This window comes from Camarhynchus parvulus, chromosome 1A (genome assembly GCF_901933205.1).
Source record: "Camarhynchus parvulus chromosome 1A, STF_HiC, whole genome shotgun sequence".
NCBI classification, from domain to species: Eukaryota; Metazoa; Chordata; class Aves; order Passeriformes; family Thraupidae; genus Camarhynchus; species Camarhynchus parvulus.
Window position 1 is genome coordinate 1,512,410 of NC_044586.1, and position 18,072 is coordinate 1,530,481.

An 18,072-nucleotide genomic window follows, 5' to 3' on the forward strand; every position below is an offset into this window, starting at 1 on the left:
TATTTTTCCTATTAATTTATTTTTAAACTAAAGTAAATACAAAAAGGCTAATCATCTAACTTCCTTTTCTGATTTTTACAAGCACAGAGCTATAGCACTTGTTTCTTACAATTAGATTTAAAGATAATAAATCTTCTCCCAGTCTATTTACGTGGCCAAAGTATCAAAGCTTTTCATCACAGAAATGCATTGCAAGGATGAGAAGCATTTCTATCAATTCATAGACACAAAGTGACACCAGAGTGAGTTCAGGTGACTTGCTTTTGGTGACAGAGGAAGTTTGGTTGCAAGTTGGGAAGCAAATCCAGAATTTCTGCATCCTTACCTGACCTGCCACCATTAAGACACCTTTTTTTAAATTTCCTCATCAATAGAAGTATTTTTCAGCACAGGGTGCTGAAGGAAGGCAGGTCAGCTATGTAAAGCAAGATGATTTCATAATTAAGCCAATAAAGAGTGACTCAGAATTGCTGAATTCAACTCTCAGGACTGGCAGCACCTTCTGTGTAACCTTAGGCAAGCCTCAATTCTACATTTACAACACTGAAATTAGTTTTCTCTCCCTGCTTCCAAATACTTTGATAAAAAGACTGAAGCTGCTCATATTCTATAGAAGCAACAGAAAATGTGTTATGATCATGCACAATTAACTTGCAAAGCACAGTCAGCTACACAACTGGGATGTTTTATTTTATTTAATCTTTCTGCGCATTACTTGGTAGAACAATTCTTCCATTCTTCCACAGTTACAGGTTCTCTTTCAGTCAGCAGAGCTTTACCTTCTTCACTGGCACAGTTGATCAGTACCTTTCTCAACAGCTCTGCTAACCGAGGGTGTGTGAAGAAGCCTCTTACCAGCAATCCCCAAGTGAAGTGATTATTTCTGTCACTTTGACAAGCTGTTTCAAAATATTTGGCAGCCTTGTGCTTAACGGAAGCCACAGGCACCACCAGCAAGGAAAAGCTGTCATGGAGACCTTCCAAACTCCACAGCAACACTGCCTGAGGTGTGTTTACCTGAGGAGCACTCGTTGCTACCAAGAAGGCATTGGTCCTTCCAGGGTGATCATAGTCATGCATGGCTGCAGCCACATAAAGAGCCATCAGCTCCAGGGCAGGGATGTTGCCAGCCAGGCACCCGTAGCTGTCATCTGTAGGTGTGTATGTCTTGGAAAACACATACCCCATGTGGCCATGGGTGATCCCACTGTCAGAATCTGAGCAGAAAGAAAGAAATGGAAATAGTAAAAAATCCAGGGCCACTCTTTCAGTGAGAGAAGCAATAAAGCAGGGAGAGAAGGAGCAAATTTACAGTAAGGATAAATGCAGCCTGACCTCAGGGCTTTCTGTGCCTATGATCCAGTACAATAAGGCAAACAGTTGGAAAGGAACAAATTCTGATCCCACCTGGGGATCCTTCCAGCCCTCCAGCAAAACCTACTCTGCAACTATATAAGTTACAAGCAGTAAGACATGGATTCACAGCCATGCTGGAGCTTTGTGGGGAAACTTGATCTTCCCACTCCTTTCTGTAATTTCTTTCATCATGTAGACATGTCCATGAGACACTGACAGTCCTTAAAGCAATGGACTAGAATTTAATAATTAAATTACAGCGCATGTTTTCCAATACAAATGTCTAGACTTAGGATCCTCTTATCCTCCTCTTTTTGAAGCATCTTGAGCATACCTGTCAGAGACAGATACTGAGAGGCTTTGCTAATTTAATCTGAACTTGCATGCCACTGAACTATGTCTTTCAAATAACAAACATCAAAATGCCCCAGAACTCGACACCTTTCATTCCACCTCACCTACAAAGCCACTGAAATCCCCTGCTAATAAATTTTTCCAGGAATAAAACCCTTTACCACCACACAAACCAAAAACAAACAAAAAACACCCCCGAAATCAAAACAAAAACAACAACAACAAAACAAAACCAAAAACCAAACAGAAACAAACAAACAAACAAACAAAAAAAAAAAAAAAAAAAAAAGGCAGAAATGGAACAAACTCCTGCTTTTCCAGCAACTCTCTGAGAACTCCCATGAAACACAGACAGGTCTTCTAGTTACCACAACTGAACATGGAGAAATTAATATAAAAATGCAAGAAAAACAGCTTCCTGTATTGAGCAATCATAAAACAGAAGAAGAGTGGTCTTGTAAATTGGAATTGCCAGATGGTAACAAATCCTTTTATTTAGAGATACAGAGGAAAAGCAAAGAACACTTTATGATAGCCAAGCAGTGGCAAGTGCACAGCACTGCCTGCATGGCCCAGAAATTGTAGAATAGCAAAACAATGAAGGGTTTAAGGATTTAAGTCTGTAGTGCCACTGGTACAGCCCTGAAAAGCACTAATAATACAGTTCTCCTAGGGAAAAACCTTTTGCAAAAATAAAAACCTTTTGCAAAAATCAAATGGTAACAAAGATCTGTCATTAAAGGTGACCACAAAAGCTTGCATTCACATATCATTAAATGTCAAATATTAAGTTTTGGAGGAACAATCCCATTCCCTTCAAAGTTACACAAACACACCTGAACACCTTCAACATCCACTGTGCTATTGAACTTCCACACTGTGTTACAGACTGCAAAAAATTCTGCATGCAATCCCCAGCTGTTGCCTTTTTGACAGTAAATTTCAGGAGTGAAACTTGAGGCTGATGACATTTAAATATACCTGAATCACTGGCCGAGCCGTGGTCGTTGATGACAGTGGGGAGTCCCGGGATGGGCTGGGTTGTGAGGTACCACACGGCGTGCAGCACATCCGTGGCATGGATTCGGTTGTGATCTGTGATGGGGAGAAAACCAGGCAGCCGTAAAACACCAGGCATTGCTGACAGAGGGCTGCCAGCACCATCTAGTGGGTACCGTGTGCCAAAATCCAGCAGAGACAAAACCAACATTAGCACGAGCAGCAGAGCTGATCCTACCTTTTTCACAGAAATGAAAAAAAAGAAGATAAATTGATTTTTCTATTAGAAGGAGATTCCTTTTTATTAAAACAACAACAACAACAAAAAAACCACTTAAGAAAAAAACAAGTAAATATAGTTCTAGGTTCATAAAAATCCCAGAGACTCTATGAACAGTTAAATGTTTTAAACAGAAAGGAATGGCTTCAGCAGAATAGGCTGTGGGACTCCCATCTCTGACCTCTTCAGGCTGTGATCTGCTGCTTGGATCCCTGATCCAGCTCAAACACAAGGAAAGCATCAAAACTGGGGCTCTCACTTTCCCAGAACAGATTCCAAACCACCTGGCTGAAGGCATTTTGAAGTAGCTTTCCTTAAATCCTTCTCACTGTTTGAGGTAGCTTTCCTTAAATCCTTCCCATTGCTCCAACTGGTATGTAATATTTGACAGAGAGACTACATGACTTATAATGATTTCTCCCACATTTTTCTGTGAGTGTAGAGAAAACAGAGTGTTCTGTGTTCCTCAGTGCTGGGTTTATCTGCCACTAAAATGAGTAATAACTCTTTCCTCCTTTAGCGCTGAAGCATTTTGATAAATTTGACTTGAGTTAGTAAATACTTTGGGGATGACAGAAAACAGGTTTTTCAGGGAAAAAAAATGTTTCCCACTGAAAAATATCAGCTATGTTGTAATAATAGAACAGGGTTCACTCATGTTTTGGGTATATTTTTTCTGCTTATAAAGCTCATCTCCTTTGGTAGCATAGCACTGCTACTGTGTAAAAGTCCAAGTTGCCTTTAGGGAGTTAATGTTTCAAAAACCTCCAACTGGAGCACTGGGGTACACTTGCATTATCAGGAAGCAGTCTTTATTTATAACAGCTTTATATGATTTCTGGCTTGTGCAGATTTGGCCATGAATTATGAAACAATGTAAAAGATGAAATACAAAGTAAAAAAGATGACAGGCTGTGGTTCAGCACCAGCCTCTGCCTAGTCATCCACTTGATCATGATGTACTGGAAGAAAAAAAGAAGCTTTATAATGCAAGAAGAAAGGCTTCAATACAAAATCCCCAAAACTTGAGGGAAGCATCATTATGTGCCAGGAATTTTTACTTACAAGGTATCTCTCGGTATCCGCACTCCAAGGCATGAAAGTAGTTCATAAATTCCCTCACTGGTATTTTAAAGGTTTCAAACAGCCCCATGTCATCAAAAAGCCTGTATGATACCTGAAAGAAAACAACAACAACAAAAAAATCTATGTTGCTAAGTAGATGAGAAAAACTCTACAAATTAGATATAAAACTTCTTAGGTTGAATTACCCTGTGAAATTCTGCTTTCCTGGGAGTATTTTCCCAAATCCTTGACTCAAATAAATCCCCCCAGGGGAGCACTGACTTTGACCCTCATCCATGGAGAAAGTTTCCCAGACTTCAAGACAGACTGGAACCCACAAAAGTGTGAAATAGATTATAGAGAGCAGTGTAGGTGTATCACTTGGGGAGAAATTTAGGGTTTGGGATTTTTAGTATGTTGTGGATGGAAGCAAGATGGAGGGCACAGGGTGTTGTCCTGGGTTTCTTCTTCATGCTTCTTCTTCCTCCTTCTTCTTGGGTTTGGGGGGCATTTTGTAATTGGGCAGAAAAGTCTGCACTGGGGGCTCTGTGGGATCAGTTACTGGGTTAAAAGGGAAAATAATCCAGGTGTCAGTTCTTAACTGGATAGTTTAGTCTTAAATGACCTTGGAACAAGAGATTGTTGGCCATTTTGTGCCTTCTAATGAAAAGCTGTCCAACTCCCAGCAGTGAGACTGTTTTACTGATAAGAAATAATCAACACCTGAGTGTGAACATGAATTACTGTCTCAGGTGCCTTCAATCCAGACCCAGAGAAACCCCTCAACCAGTACCCCTATGTATATTGGCCCAACAATAAAGGCTAAACCACAGGTTTCAGTCTTCCAGGAGCTGTAAGAAAAGTGTTAAGTGTGACTGAAGATATTGTTGAATTTTATGGCCTCTTATGAAGCAACAGCTAAGTTCTGAGAGCTTGGCTCTGTTTCTGAAATGAGATTGAATTTATGCTCCTCTCTGAACCCTTTCGTGCACATTTGTCACTGCCAAACTGACTGGGCTTGCCACTCCAGTTTGCACAGATGCTTTCATGGCTCCTGACTGGTTTGGGGTCTTTTTATATGTCTGAATCAATTTAACATTCCACAAAGAAGGAACAGATATCTCAAGCAGCTTCAAAGATGCTAAGCCAGCATTTGCCTTCTAAACTGAATGCTTCCCTGGAGGCATGTGTCAACTCTGCTTTGTTCCATCTCATAAATTTAACCTAGCATGGCAAACATAGTTAATTCAGCTTTTTAATTTACTTTATTTTTTTGAACGGGTTAGTCCATTTGATAGCAAAATAATGAGAATAAATCATTGCAGCTTTTTTTTTTAACCTTTGTTAATAATATCCCAGGACTTAAAAATCAAACCAGGAAAAAAAATAGTGCTTTTGTCTGGAGAAAAAGAATTATATATTTTAGTTTCCTGATTTCTGAAAATAATTTCATTAGCAACATCTGAGTAGGTGGGGGTAGTAAGGATCTCTGTTTTGTGAACAAGGTAGAACTTGCTCTACTCTGCTGTTAGGGAGAAGGAGTTATTATAAACAGCTGTTACAAAAAATGTTTAATTTTCATCACAAATATTAAACCTTGTCAATTTTATTTCTCAAGCCTCATTTTATGGAACTGTGAAGTGGATAACATGTTGAGAACCTGTGCAAAAACCAGATTTTTAGGAAGTAGAGTGAGGAGCTTTAGTGCAATTTGAGAGAAGCACAGAGGATTTGTGTGCAGAGGTACAGAAGCCCATGCAGCTTGGTCAAGTGCTTAAAGCCTACAGAGGGACCCAGGTAAAACCAGAACAAATTCTGGCTCATCCAGACTGTTCTTTATGCCATTAAAGGAAAGTTCTGCTTTTCCTTATGTTTCATTCATCATTCCATGCTATCAGAAAGACGACCAGTATGATCTAGAAGAGCATTTCACACATCACACACTCACTGTCCAGTGCAAAAGTCCCTCAGTGAGCATCACTGAGTTTATCCAATAAATATATCCAATATCCACAGCTTGCCTATTTCTCTAAAATGAACCTAGAGACTTGGCAGGCTGGTCAAACTCAGATGTTGCTTGCCAAGCTGCAGAACACAAAAAGGAAGAGCACAGAATAAATCTGAATCCATGCCATGGTTCTCCTTGTTGACCACCAGATAATTGAATGTAGCTGAATAATAGGTAACCACCAAGGGACTGCGGTTTGATCCAGCATTCTCTGGAGCTTGTTACACTGAAATCTGCCTGACACAGTAACCTCTGTGTTTCTGGGGGGGTGATAATTGTACCACATTGTACCAATTCACTTTATCTCTTCTTTCCAGCACTCATCACTACATAATGCCTTGTAAAGTGATCCTCACTCAGTCTGATTCTCTTGGGTTTTTTTTCCCTTTCATCCCTAAATAATAATAAAAATAATTACTTGCTTTTCCTGTTTAATAATCTTCAATAATTTTCTAAGGAAAAATGACGAATTTGTCAGTGTGCCAGGAAAAGGGGCATAACAGATTAGAACGTTCAGCCAAGAAAGTGATTATGGGAGGTGACACCAATCGTGCTGGGTAGGCACAGGCTGTGTCAGTAGCTGAATTAAACCCACAGGAAGGAATAAAAACCTGAGAGCTGAAAGAAAGACTAGTAAGCTCTCCCAACTCATAGCAAATCTTTCCTATGTAATATTATATTAATTTTCTCTCAAAGTTCTGATTCTTAAAAATGAGGGAATATAGCAAGAATTCTTTCTACCCCCACTTCCTCAAAGCTTGCTTTCTTTCCCAGCCTGAAATCTGAAATGTTTTATTTCTAGGATCTTATACTGGAGTCTTTAGTATAAAAGAGGACCAAAACTCTGTATATCTTGCATCCACTGAATATATTTACTGTTTAGCCCTCCCATGCTAATCTAAACCCTGTGAGAAATCCTTTCCCAAAAACTCAGTAAGGGCTGGAAGCATCTCAAGAGAATATTCAGAAGAGCAGAGAGCAGAAAGCAAAATAGGTGCGTGATTTTTCTCTTTCACATTTTTAAATTTACAAATAAAGACATTCAAAAGAAAGGAATATAATGAGACAGAGTTCATACTGTCAGCTTTGAATTAGGTGTCAGGGATCATCAGCTTGTAAGGAAAATGGCTTCTAACATGTCTGTGTCTAAATCTGTCAACATTTAGACCCTGCAGACAAGGTGCACCTCTCACCTGACTCAGAATCCGACCACATTTCTTCCCAATTTTTTCCACCAAATCAAAGATTGGGAAGTTCCAACTATTTAGCTGCTCCATCAGGGGATCCAAGTTGTCCATAACCAGAGGCTCAGGAGCCAGTACAGGCTTGTCCTGTGCCAAAAATCAGAATAAAAAGGATTGTTAGTTCAGTGAAGCATCTCAAGCAAAAACTGATGCTCTTAAAAGCTAAAGTCACATTAGCATCATGTGTAAGTCTGTGGTACTTCACTCAGCTCAGATAGATGTCCTCATTTCTTGCAGCCCTGCAGCTACTCACTCTCCTTTGTAACGTGTTTCACTTGAATGGATAGGAAATTCTGTTTATGAAACAGCAGTGCCTGCACTTAGCACTGAGACTCACTCATTCATTCACTCCTGGGAATCATTCATTCATTTCCAAGGGAGGCTGCCGTCATTGTGAAATTCACTGTGGCACAGAGAGAGAAAAGCTCCCAGCTTCTGCTTCTGCATCAGGATCCATTCACTGCACTCTAACATGGCTAACAGAGCTCAGTCCAAGTGAAAACTTGTAGTCCTTAAACTGAAACCTATCTGTTTTTCAAAGTCCGCAAACAAAAGTTGGGTTGTGCCCCTCCTTTCACATTTCCCCCAGTATACTCCCTGGAATTTCATTTAACTTAGAAACTGGAGATGAGTAAATGCCAGAACATTTCAAGCAAAATGCCTTCTCTCAGCATGTCCAACTCCAGCAGATTACAATAAATTTTTCAAGAGCTCCTGCCAACTGCAGATTATTAATTTAGTTGTACAACAGACTATGGAAAACTTAACTAAACAAAGCTTTCCCTCTGCATCTCAAACCAAGCTCACAGCTGAAAATTGTGAGACAATCATCACTTGTTCATCACACTGCAACATTTGCTGTTTAAGACAATAATACGTTGCAGCACCCTTAGACCACATATTTTTGTCGGGATATCGGTTTTTGGTTAGTTTGGTTTTCATTTTGGTTTTTTTCCCCCTCAGTGTCAGCATACACTCATTCTGTTGTGCTAGGGGAACTTAGAGGAGCTACCTCAGGTGGTGTCAAGGGATGCAGGATGATGGTCTCAGGTGTGTAGGACCTACAGCCAGATCCCTTCCGTGGCTGCTCCTTGGAGCAATCCGTGTCGTCGTCGTTCTGCACGATGTCACTGCTGTCACTGTTGTTGGTCTCGTAGTCAGAGGTGGCTTGGGCAGGATCCTCTGCAAACACAAATCACAAAGCTTGCGCTGTGAATAGCAAGGGTTTCATGGAAGTCAGCCTGTGACCTTCTGAGTAACAGCAACAGGAGCTCTGACTCACAATACATATGTGCTGCTTGGCTGGCTCTGAAGTCGGACAATCTGCCCAAGGGCATTAAAGATTTACCCTGCAGAGTGTAAAAAATGGCAGCAGGGAATGAAGAGAGAAAAAATTCTGAGGATCATTATTTAAGTAAATTGAGGGGAACAGTATCTCCTTTATAATTTAACTCCATAAGCATTTTGTACATGCTGTACATAGGAAAAGGGAAGGAGCATTTGAACATGAAATTGTCAAAGACAATTTGTACGGACTCACCTGGGTGTGTTCTCCTTTTAGGACAGACAAGCTCATCTGCCCTTTTAGTGGATAATTACTTAATTTGAGGGAACGAGATGTTTTTGACAAAGAATTACCTGCTCTGTTCAGGGTGTGTGTAGTAGCATCATTTCTATTTAGTGTCCCATCACCAGCTTCTATTTGGTTGTAGGGTCTGCCACAGCTGAAATACATCAAGAAACACACACAATATGAAGAACCACGTGCCTTAGACAGTCCTGTGTAAAAGGATTTCCCACTGGCAGTGTGAGATTATGTCATACAGTATAAGTCATGGTCCAGGGTATGTTCTCCAGACAAAATCACAGGAGAGTGATAAAGTTTTATTGGATCTTGAGACAAAAATACAGAAAGACCTTGGATTAACTGCCCATCACCATGAAATTTCTGAATTTGTATTTTGAGCAGAAAACCTGAACCGTGTGATTTCTTTAAATGATTTTATTATTCTCTAAGTATACCAGCACAAAATAAACCTTCTAGTTCTATATTACAGACGCCCTATAAAAAGGAATTAAAATTATGAAACTGTGCCAGAGTCCCATACAATCTTGCAGAATTCAGTTTGAACACAGTCATGATCTGGCTGCACTCTTCTTGCTTAAAACTTGAATATGTTCCTCTTAAGGAGGAAAATTATATTTTATCATTACTTCAGTGACAGCATACCAAGTACCTAAGAACCAAGAGGGCAGAGTTGGCTTCATCATTTCCAGAACATAAACACATTTTGGGACAGACCACAATATTATGACCTTTTCAAATAACTGGCTCTTCCCTTCCATTAAAAAGCTTTATTCTTTGTGTATAGTTCCCTTTAAACCCTAATTACAACCTGATATTTTAACATTTTCTCTGGTTTAAGTCAGCATATTGTGGCATATCTCATATATAACTGTCTTCACAAAGCAACTATTACAGAATTATTTGGATTGGCCAAATTTTTTACTAGAACCTTTGTACCATTTTAAGTCCAACATATAAAAATGGCTTAACTCTTGTGCCAGCTAGCTTTTGGCTGGGTCATCCAAACATATCCTGGAGCTGGGTATGCCCTGCAAACAGCATGAGTTCCTGAAAGACTTCCAGATTAAAATGCTAATGCGTATTCAATGATACCTGTAGTGCATAGACAAGCAAATAAATCTTGTATCAGTCAGGTTGATAAACAAGATGAAAAAGGTATTAATTTCATTTCTATCTACAACAACCTTACATTGATTCTTTTCTGACATTTTAAATGCAATTCTTAGTTCCTTTTAATAGAAGGCTTCCAGAAATGAATGCCACTTGTGAAATAACTGTATTTTGTTGAAGTGATAATAAAGGCACAGCTTAATAAGACTGCAGCACCTTTATGCTTTATTTCTGTTGTCTAATATAGTTTTAATTTCAAACGAACCCCTCCAAATCCCAATTTTGGTATACCTTTGGAAAACTCTTAAAAGCACTTAAGTTTCTATTTAATCTAAATCCATCTCAAAAGTCTGTTTGGATCTTACTCCAAACTCCAGTGAGGATGACTCCCTTGAGCAAAGTTGCAGTCTCAGTTTTGACTTTCTCACAGCCACTTCCTAGCCTTGCACACAGCACACTGAGACACATCCAAAGTCATGGGACTGAAGGCAGAAACTAAAAACTACTTCCAAAGATAGTCAAACATGATAGTGCTCTCTGCTGGCTGGCCACTCGTGCTATGGCCAAAAGTAACATCTGGTGAGCAAAGCAACCTTGAAACTGCACTGGAGCAGGCTTGGGAGTACCAGTATTTCCCAGTGTTCTGAACTGGACACATACTGCAAACTCCAGCAATTTGATTTAGCAACTGATTCCTTTCTGAGAAGACAAGCAAAACAACTTTCTTTGCAAAAATGCTAATTTTGCAAAGCAGGTCTGGTTTGTGTTCCCTAAAAAAGGAGTACTTTAGAGTAAGAAACTAAACTGTGTTACTGGAGCTCTTAGCAGTAGAAAGAACTCATCTGCAGTTGATTTCTTTAAAAAAAAAAAAAATCCCCACAGTATCTAATCTGACTCTGCCCAGGAAAGACAGGGTCCACTTCTGAGAGAAGGTTCAAAATCACAAAGTCTTCAGGCACTGCTGGCCCTAGCAGTCAGATTTTTCTATGCACATCAGGTGCTTGCTGTGCAAGCCTTGGCCTGTGACCGAAAGGTGACAGCTCATGCCAAGGGCATGGCTCCAGAAACACAAGTTGTAAACATGAAATCCAACTTTGGGATCTGCAGGTCACTGACAAAGAATTTGTTTAGGAATCAGGCTGTCCACCTGGCAGGAGTAAAAGCAATAAACATAGCAATAAACATAGCCAACGGTCTCATACTTTAAAAGTATTTTGTAGCATTGATCTACACATTTACTGAAACACTATAAACCAGAAAAATCAATATAAACACCGCAGTAAATCACAAAAAAACTTTTATGTGGGCCAATAGAACATGTTCATGAGAATAGCGTGAAACGATTGCAAGGCACGTCAAATGATCCTCTTACCTGCTGCAGATGATGGACGGGCTGATAACAGGGTCTGACAGGCTCGGTGCACTCTGAGTAGAAGTTAAGACTTTGTGTGGCTTTAGGCCCTGCTTAGTGTCAGTGTCTGTGGGCTCTGGAAATGACACAGAAGATGTTTTCCCAGTAGGACTCGTGGCAGGCGTCCCCTGAATCGGCGAATGGCATGGGGAGGTGAGAGGTGAAATATTTGGTGGGATACCTGGCCAAGGACAAGAGGAGTCTTATCAATTATCAGAAGTGGCAGATGCTTTTATTAGTTCACTGTGCAGAAATACTCTTCTTGAGATGCACCAGCATAGTCTCCAAAACCAAAATAGATAACAGAATTCCCTTCTCCACCCTGAGCCAAGCCCAGGGCTGTCACAGAGTAAGGAATTTCCATTGCTGTCAGCCACTTTTACCTGCTGAAGATCTGGCTCAAAACACAAAGCATATTTCCCCTGGTGAGCAGGATGCACTGAGTGGACAGGCATGAAATGAAAGAGGAGTTTGTGGCATGACTGCTGGTATCAATACGTGCTAGTGACAGAGACACAGCCCCAAAAAGGCAGCTCCCAGAGCCATCTGCAGTTTCTCTCTCACCATCTCTACAGCAGGGTCAAGGAAGGCTTACACACATTCCCACAAAATTTGGATTTCTACAGGTTTGAAGACTAGAAATAAACCAAGAAGAGCAATTTTTAGTAGTCATACATTATACAAAAGACTGTACTTCTGGGGCCATTTCTTAAAGATTTTGGCCTTGATCTTCAGTTTGAGTTTATTTTTCTATTTCTATTGCTCACTAAGGGAGACTTGCAATCATTTCTGCAGCACCTGGTACTGTATACCTGGACTAGAAGACAAAATCTGCCAATATCCACATATGCAACACCAGCAAGGTGTGGTTCTCTCTGTCCCTTATTCCACCTTAGCACCACTGCCAAGGTGAAACGCATTCAGTGTTTAAACAAAGTGCTGCCTTCTCCTGGAATCCACTTTACAATTCCTAGTCTCAGATAAAATGAGACTCAAAGGGCAGACTTCATCTATCTTGAAAGGAAATGCATGGAAATTGAGTTAGCTCCTGTTCTGAAGTTTGCAGGAACTCAGCCCCAGTTAATTTACCACATTCATCTTCCAAGCCAAAGGACAGCAAGGCTTTAGGAACTTGAAGGGGTTTTATGTTTGAATTTTGCCCGCTATCTAAATGCATTCCAGACACAAAAATTATGTTAAAGCAAGGCAATATGTTGATCTAAGTTTCTGAAATATTAACCTTGCAAGATATACATGTACCGTTCCAGTGTTTTTTCCCTGGTAGAAACTTACTGTGATAAGAGGCTAAAAAATGATTTACTGTTGACAATTCAAGCGTTTAAAAAAAGAAAAAAATCTGATAGTTCCTGAGCTATAATTTGGAGATATCCAGCATCTCTGTTTTGGTTAACAGTATTTCTTCAGCAAATGTGGTATGTATTTAGTGTTTTAATTCAATGATTGCAAGTAGGATAAAATGCCAGTCTTGAGATCAGAACACTAGAGCCTTCAGAGCAATTAAAATGTTATCAGATGGCCATGACACAGGGAAATGGCTTTAAAATACAGGAAACCTCTGTTTCACATTTATGATTCATTGAGATATCAGCCTTCCATCCACCAAAAATGTGTCTTTAAAAACATTTCACAGTCTGTTAGTTGCACAGGGGACTGAGTTGGATTATTGGCTATCTTTGAGATATATGTTACCAGGTAATATTCATAACTCTTCAAGGATGCAATACACATGGTCTTTCAACAATTTGAAACAAGTCCTGAGAATTTAAACAGCACTTCTCACAAAAATGTCTCCAATCACAGCAAGTTTTCTCCTGCTAGTAGGGATCCAGTCTCTTGAAGTATGTTTTTGTTGTGTGTACTTTTGGGTTTTTTTTAAGAAAGTAATTTACCATGGAAGGTAAACACAAATTAAGTTACCAGAAAAAAGCAAACCTTTTTTCAATAATCCAACATTGAACCATTTACTGGCAAAAAGTGAGAGAAAATGTGTCTTGCTATAGCAAGAATTTTTTCACAATCAAGAGAAGAGAAGCATAAAAATACAAAGAGAGTTATTTAAGTACATCCACGCACTTAGGTCCTCCAGAACTACTTCAAATGTGCAGTGTTGAAGATATAAACAGATACAAACCAGTGACTTCAATGTGATGCAAAACTACATATGAAAACACTTGATTTTTTTCCAAAATAGGAAGACCTAGCAGCATTTTAAAATGTGAAAATGAAAACTATCTCTCACAAATAACTTTTCCTGCATGTACACATCAGGGGTTTGATGACCAATCAATACAGATAACAACTTGTTAATAACCAAAAAAGTAATTGGCAAGAAAGCTCCTGACCAACTGGAGTCACACACGAGGTCTGTAAAACTGTACACAAAAGTGAATAAAGACTGAGCTTTTTCCACCATGAAGAAAGCAGAGTCCATGTGGTTTGTTGGCACAGTCAGGCCAGGCTGGCAGAGCCGGGGGTGCCACTCACCTTGGCGGCTCTGCCTTTTGGCATTCAGGTGGTTGGTGGAGGACACGGCATAGGAGGTGGAGAAGGACCTGCTCTTGGTGATTGTCATCAGAATGGAGCTGTTCCAGGAGTCAGAGCTGCCAAAGCAGAGCACAAACAAGCAACATTCAATGCAGGAAAAAGCCTCCTTAGCGGCATATCTTATCAAGTGAGGAGCTGCAGCAAGGAGTATGTAATACTGAGATAGCTCAAAATCTGGTGAGGGAAATGACATCCATGGGTTGGCTGAAGTGGTGTTTGTGAGGCACTCACTACCACCTTCAGCAAAAATATTTACAATGCAGCCAGTCCAGAGCTGGACTTCCCTCAGTGCTGAGACCTATTTGCCTTATTTATACAAAGATGCCTTCATTATATTGCTCTGACAGCACAAAGAGGCTCAAAAGTTGGCTTGAAATAAGTTAAATTTATGTTCTCTTTTAACACCACTAAGAGCCAGAAGCGACACAAATTCTCAGCAGAACTGGAAGCCCAGTGTCCTCAGCTGCTGCTGCCACAGCAGGCACACAACAACCCTTGGGGCACTGGAGGAACTCCTCGGGAGCCTGGGGAGGACTGGAAGCATCGTGCATGGCTGTGCTTAGTGGTGCGCCTCTTCATGCCCTCAACAGGTAAAATACCTGCTGCATCCCCCAAAAATGCCCCTCTCAGACCCTGGAGACATCAGTGCCAGAGAACTGTGCTGAAGGAATCTGGGTGCTCGTGTCCTTGTGTGTGGGGAGCAGTGCTAGTCTCCTGCAGCCTTTGGGTAATTGTATGCCAGAAGAGGCCAAAATCTTCTGCACAACAAGAAAACTGTATTTATAATCACTTTCCTGAATGACACCCATCAAATGTCAGCTTCTTGCAGGGATGCACCACTGGCTCTTATCAAGCTGTGAGCTCTCTGGACAGGTCTGCCAGGCAGCCCAGGCTCCACATTTCTCCTCACAGCCTCTCATCCAAGGGATGAGATGACACTCAATGCTGAAGACATTCTTTTAAAGTAGCATAGCTCCAGCTGTACTTGAAAAAAATAAACTTGAAGGAAAAAAAGTCATTCTGAAAGAAAAAAACCAAAAACATGTGGTGCTGTGCTACCTCTGCAAACACCTTGTTTTGGAATAGTAAATACTACCTACAAAAATACTTGCTGGCTGTCTTCATGGGCCCAAAGTCTTAAAATCTGTGATGAAGTGAGGCAAAGAAAGAATACAGATGTTAAAAAAAAAAAAGGTTTTGCTTTGCTTTTTCATTGTCATGAAGAATATAAGACACTGGTCCACTGTACAGTAAAATAACCCAAACCAAACCAAAAATCTCTGACCCACATTCTTTGAGTTCCTACAGGAGAATCACTCGATATAGAAGTGGGTGAGGGAAAGAATGTGGGAACTCTATTATTTTTCCAGTATAATGTCTACCCAGTTAGGGGTAGACATGGGCTTGGAAGAACACAGAATAACTAATCTCAAACTGACAGTTATGGGGGATTTTTGCAAATATGTGACTACAGAAATCCAGAAGTCATGTCCCACATTGTGAGGAACAAGCTGCATGTTTTGTAACTAGAGAATCTGCCACAGGGCAATTCCATTGTCAGCCTCTCTCCTACTGTTCAACTTATGAAATGTTTCTTTCTCTGTGACCAGTGGAGTGCTTGAATTTGGTACAGGGGGAAGTGGCAGATAACAAAGATATATTTTTTTTCTCTTCAGCTCAAAATTCTTCTCCTTGAAAGCAGATCTGTCTTGGTCTGCCAACATTTTTAAAGCTAGACTTATAGGATTCATTTTCACCCTTTCTGGAATACACATTGTTTCTCCTACTGTGAAAGAAGTAGTGCAAACAGTAGGCTGGGAGGCCTGACAGAGCTATAATTACACCACTGGCTATGACATTAAACATAGGAAGAATTGATAGCCTGCTTAGCTGGCTCCTCATGCAGAGTTATATAACAACCACAGGGAAGGACCAACAATAATATTTAATTGCTCTCCCTCTCCCTCTGATTCCCATCTTGGGACACTTACACACTACGTGAGAGTGGGATCAACAGCATAAATCAAATGCACCCCAGGAACGACAGGTCTGGGAGTGAAGAACGTTTGCATATGGTTACAGCTTCCTTATATTTACTTTTACTGAGGCAGATGGGACTTCTCACAAAGGGAACTTTGGCAAACCATGTGTTTTTCTTGCATGAGGCTTTCAGGGTACTCTGCAGGCTGCCTTGAGCACCTCCACACCCTGTATGACAGCCTCATCCACGGGACAGATTTCGGTATCTGAAGAAAGGCCAGCCTTGGAAAAAAGCTGCTCTTTGGGGCTGCATTCCCCCAATCTATCCAACAGCCAACACTGGTGATGTTGGGCCTTCCAAAATCCTATCTCTTTCCCCACTACCAGCAACAAATTTTGAATTTCAGAAAAGCACGTGAATCATCTGATGTCCTAGCTCTGAATTCTCTTCTTGAACATAGTGCTTTCATTCTAATCTTCCTTTCCCCCGTGCCTCCACACTCTTCATCCACCAGCTCCAAGGTGATGGCCCTTACTGAGGTAGGGAGGGGACCTGAAATTTCTCACAGGGTGGTACCACAACTGGCTGCTCTCCACCTTCCTTTGAAGGCTCTGCTCCTCTCTGACTAGAACAGAAAAGTATTCACTGAGCCAGAAAGGAGAAAATCCTGTTGTAATGACAAGATGTGGAACTAGTACAACTTTTATTACAACCTCTGCACATTCCCCAAACAAGCTGGCTGCTGGCTATAAGCAGCTGAGCAGACACAACTCTCCATTCCATAGGGGGACCATGTGCTTCATGATTCCAGCTCAGGGATCAGGCCCTGAGAAGAATGGGAGATGGAGAAGTGCTTTAGGAACTGCTTTAATGACAGGACCACATCAGTAGGTGTGTTCTTAGAAACGGCTGGGTTAATTGCTGCCGTTTTTCCTGGCTGGGCGATAACTACATAGGCAACCCTTGCATATAATGAAAACTTTAACCAGATATCTTTGCCTTTCATCCAATTTTATTGGGCAGTTCTGCACTTCATTAACATAAATAGATTTTTTTAAAATTTATTTTTCTACCCAATAATATGAATAATTTTGGCATAACCTGACAAAAAATGGGAATGCTGCTTCTTTGTCAAATGAATTTTGAGAAACACGAAGAAGTAATTCTAACACAGTTCACAGCCGGCATTTTTGGATGCATTTTGCACACAGAACCAAAGAAATCCGCCCGAAGAGAAAGATAAAAGAGAGAGGAAGCCTTTTGTAACCTGGATGACGAAGATTCGTGAGGTTTGATGCTGGCACTGCGGTCCCTCCTGACTGGAGCTGGCTCCAGAGTGGGCAGTCCTGTGGCTGATGTTGTGGTGGTCCAGGTGGAGGACACTCGTCTCAGCAGTCCTGGAGGCAAACTCCTCCGTAAGCGCTGCGGGGAAACCAGGGCCTTTCAGTTGGTACAGGCTGCAAAACCTCTGCACATGCACAAATAAACCACTTCCACTGGCTTCATTCTGTCTGACAACACCTTTAAATCTGGGTTCTCCTAGGGATTATTAACGTCAAACACAGCCAATGCTTTAAATGCTTGGACAGTCTGGACCATCCTCCCTATCTCAAGTTTAAAAAAAAGTGATATATATTTATATATATATATATATATATATATATATATATATATATCTCCACAGCCCCATAGCCACAACACCTGATGTGGCCAAAGGTACTTAAACAAATTAGCAGGGCCATAAAGGTGACTAAAGCATCTGTCAGGAAAGGAAAAGCTGAGGGAGCTGGAATTGCTCAGTCTAAAGAAGAGAAGTCTCAGGGTAGATCTTACCAGGATACACAAATAGCTAAAGGGAGGGTGTAAAGGAGAAGGCTCTTTCCAGGGGTGCCTAGTGACAGGACAAGAGGCAGTGGAGCAAGAACTGAAGTACAAGTAATTTAATTAAAATGTAGGATTATTTATTTTTTTTTTTTTTACTGTGAGGAGGACTGAACACAGAGAAGTTGCCTGAAGAAGCTGTGAAATCTACATTAATGGAGATACTCAAAACCCAACCGGACATCCTCCTGAGCAACTTGATCTAGGCTGAGCCTAGAGAAACTTTCTCC

The 18,072-nt window shown here is 40.7% G+C and overlaps 1 protein-coding gene across 1 annotated transcript in view; it reads right to left on the reverse strand.

Moving 5' to 3' along the window:
• Nucleotides 1-18,072, reverse strand: part of PDE3A (phosphodiesterase 3A) — a 209,125-nt gene that overhangs the window by 9,210 nt on the left and 181,843 nt on the right. Inside the window, exons 4-12 of the mRNA XM_030960122.1 lie at nucleotides 17,229-17,383; nucleotides 13,921-14,036; nucleotides 11,377-11,596; nucleotides 8,945-9,030; nucleotides 8,319-8,488; nucleotides 7,256-7,393; nucleotides 4,055-4,166; nucleotides 2,692-2,805; nucleotides 1,018-1,217 (exon numbers count right to left, since the gene is read on the reverse strand). Coding sequence (XP_030815982.1) covers nucleotides 1,018-1,217; nucleotides 2,692-2,805; nucleotides 4,055-4,166; nucleotides 7,256-7,393; nucleotides 8,319-8,488; nucleotides 8,945-9,030; nucleotides 11,377-11,596; nucleotides 13,921-14,036; nucleotides 17,229-17,383 — 1,311 coding nt within the window. The remainder of the gene's footprint in view (nucleotides 1-1,017; nucleotides 1,218-2,691; nucleotides 2,806-4,054; nucleotides 4,167-7,255; nucleotides 7,394-8,318; nucleotides 8,489-8,944; nucleotides 9,031-11,376; nucleotides 11,597-13,920; nucleotides 14,037-17,228; nucleotides 17,384-18,072) is intronic.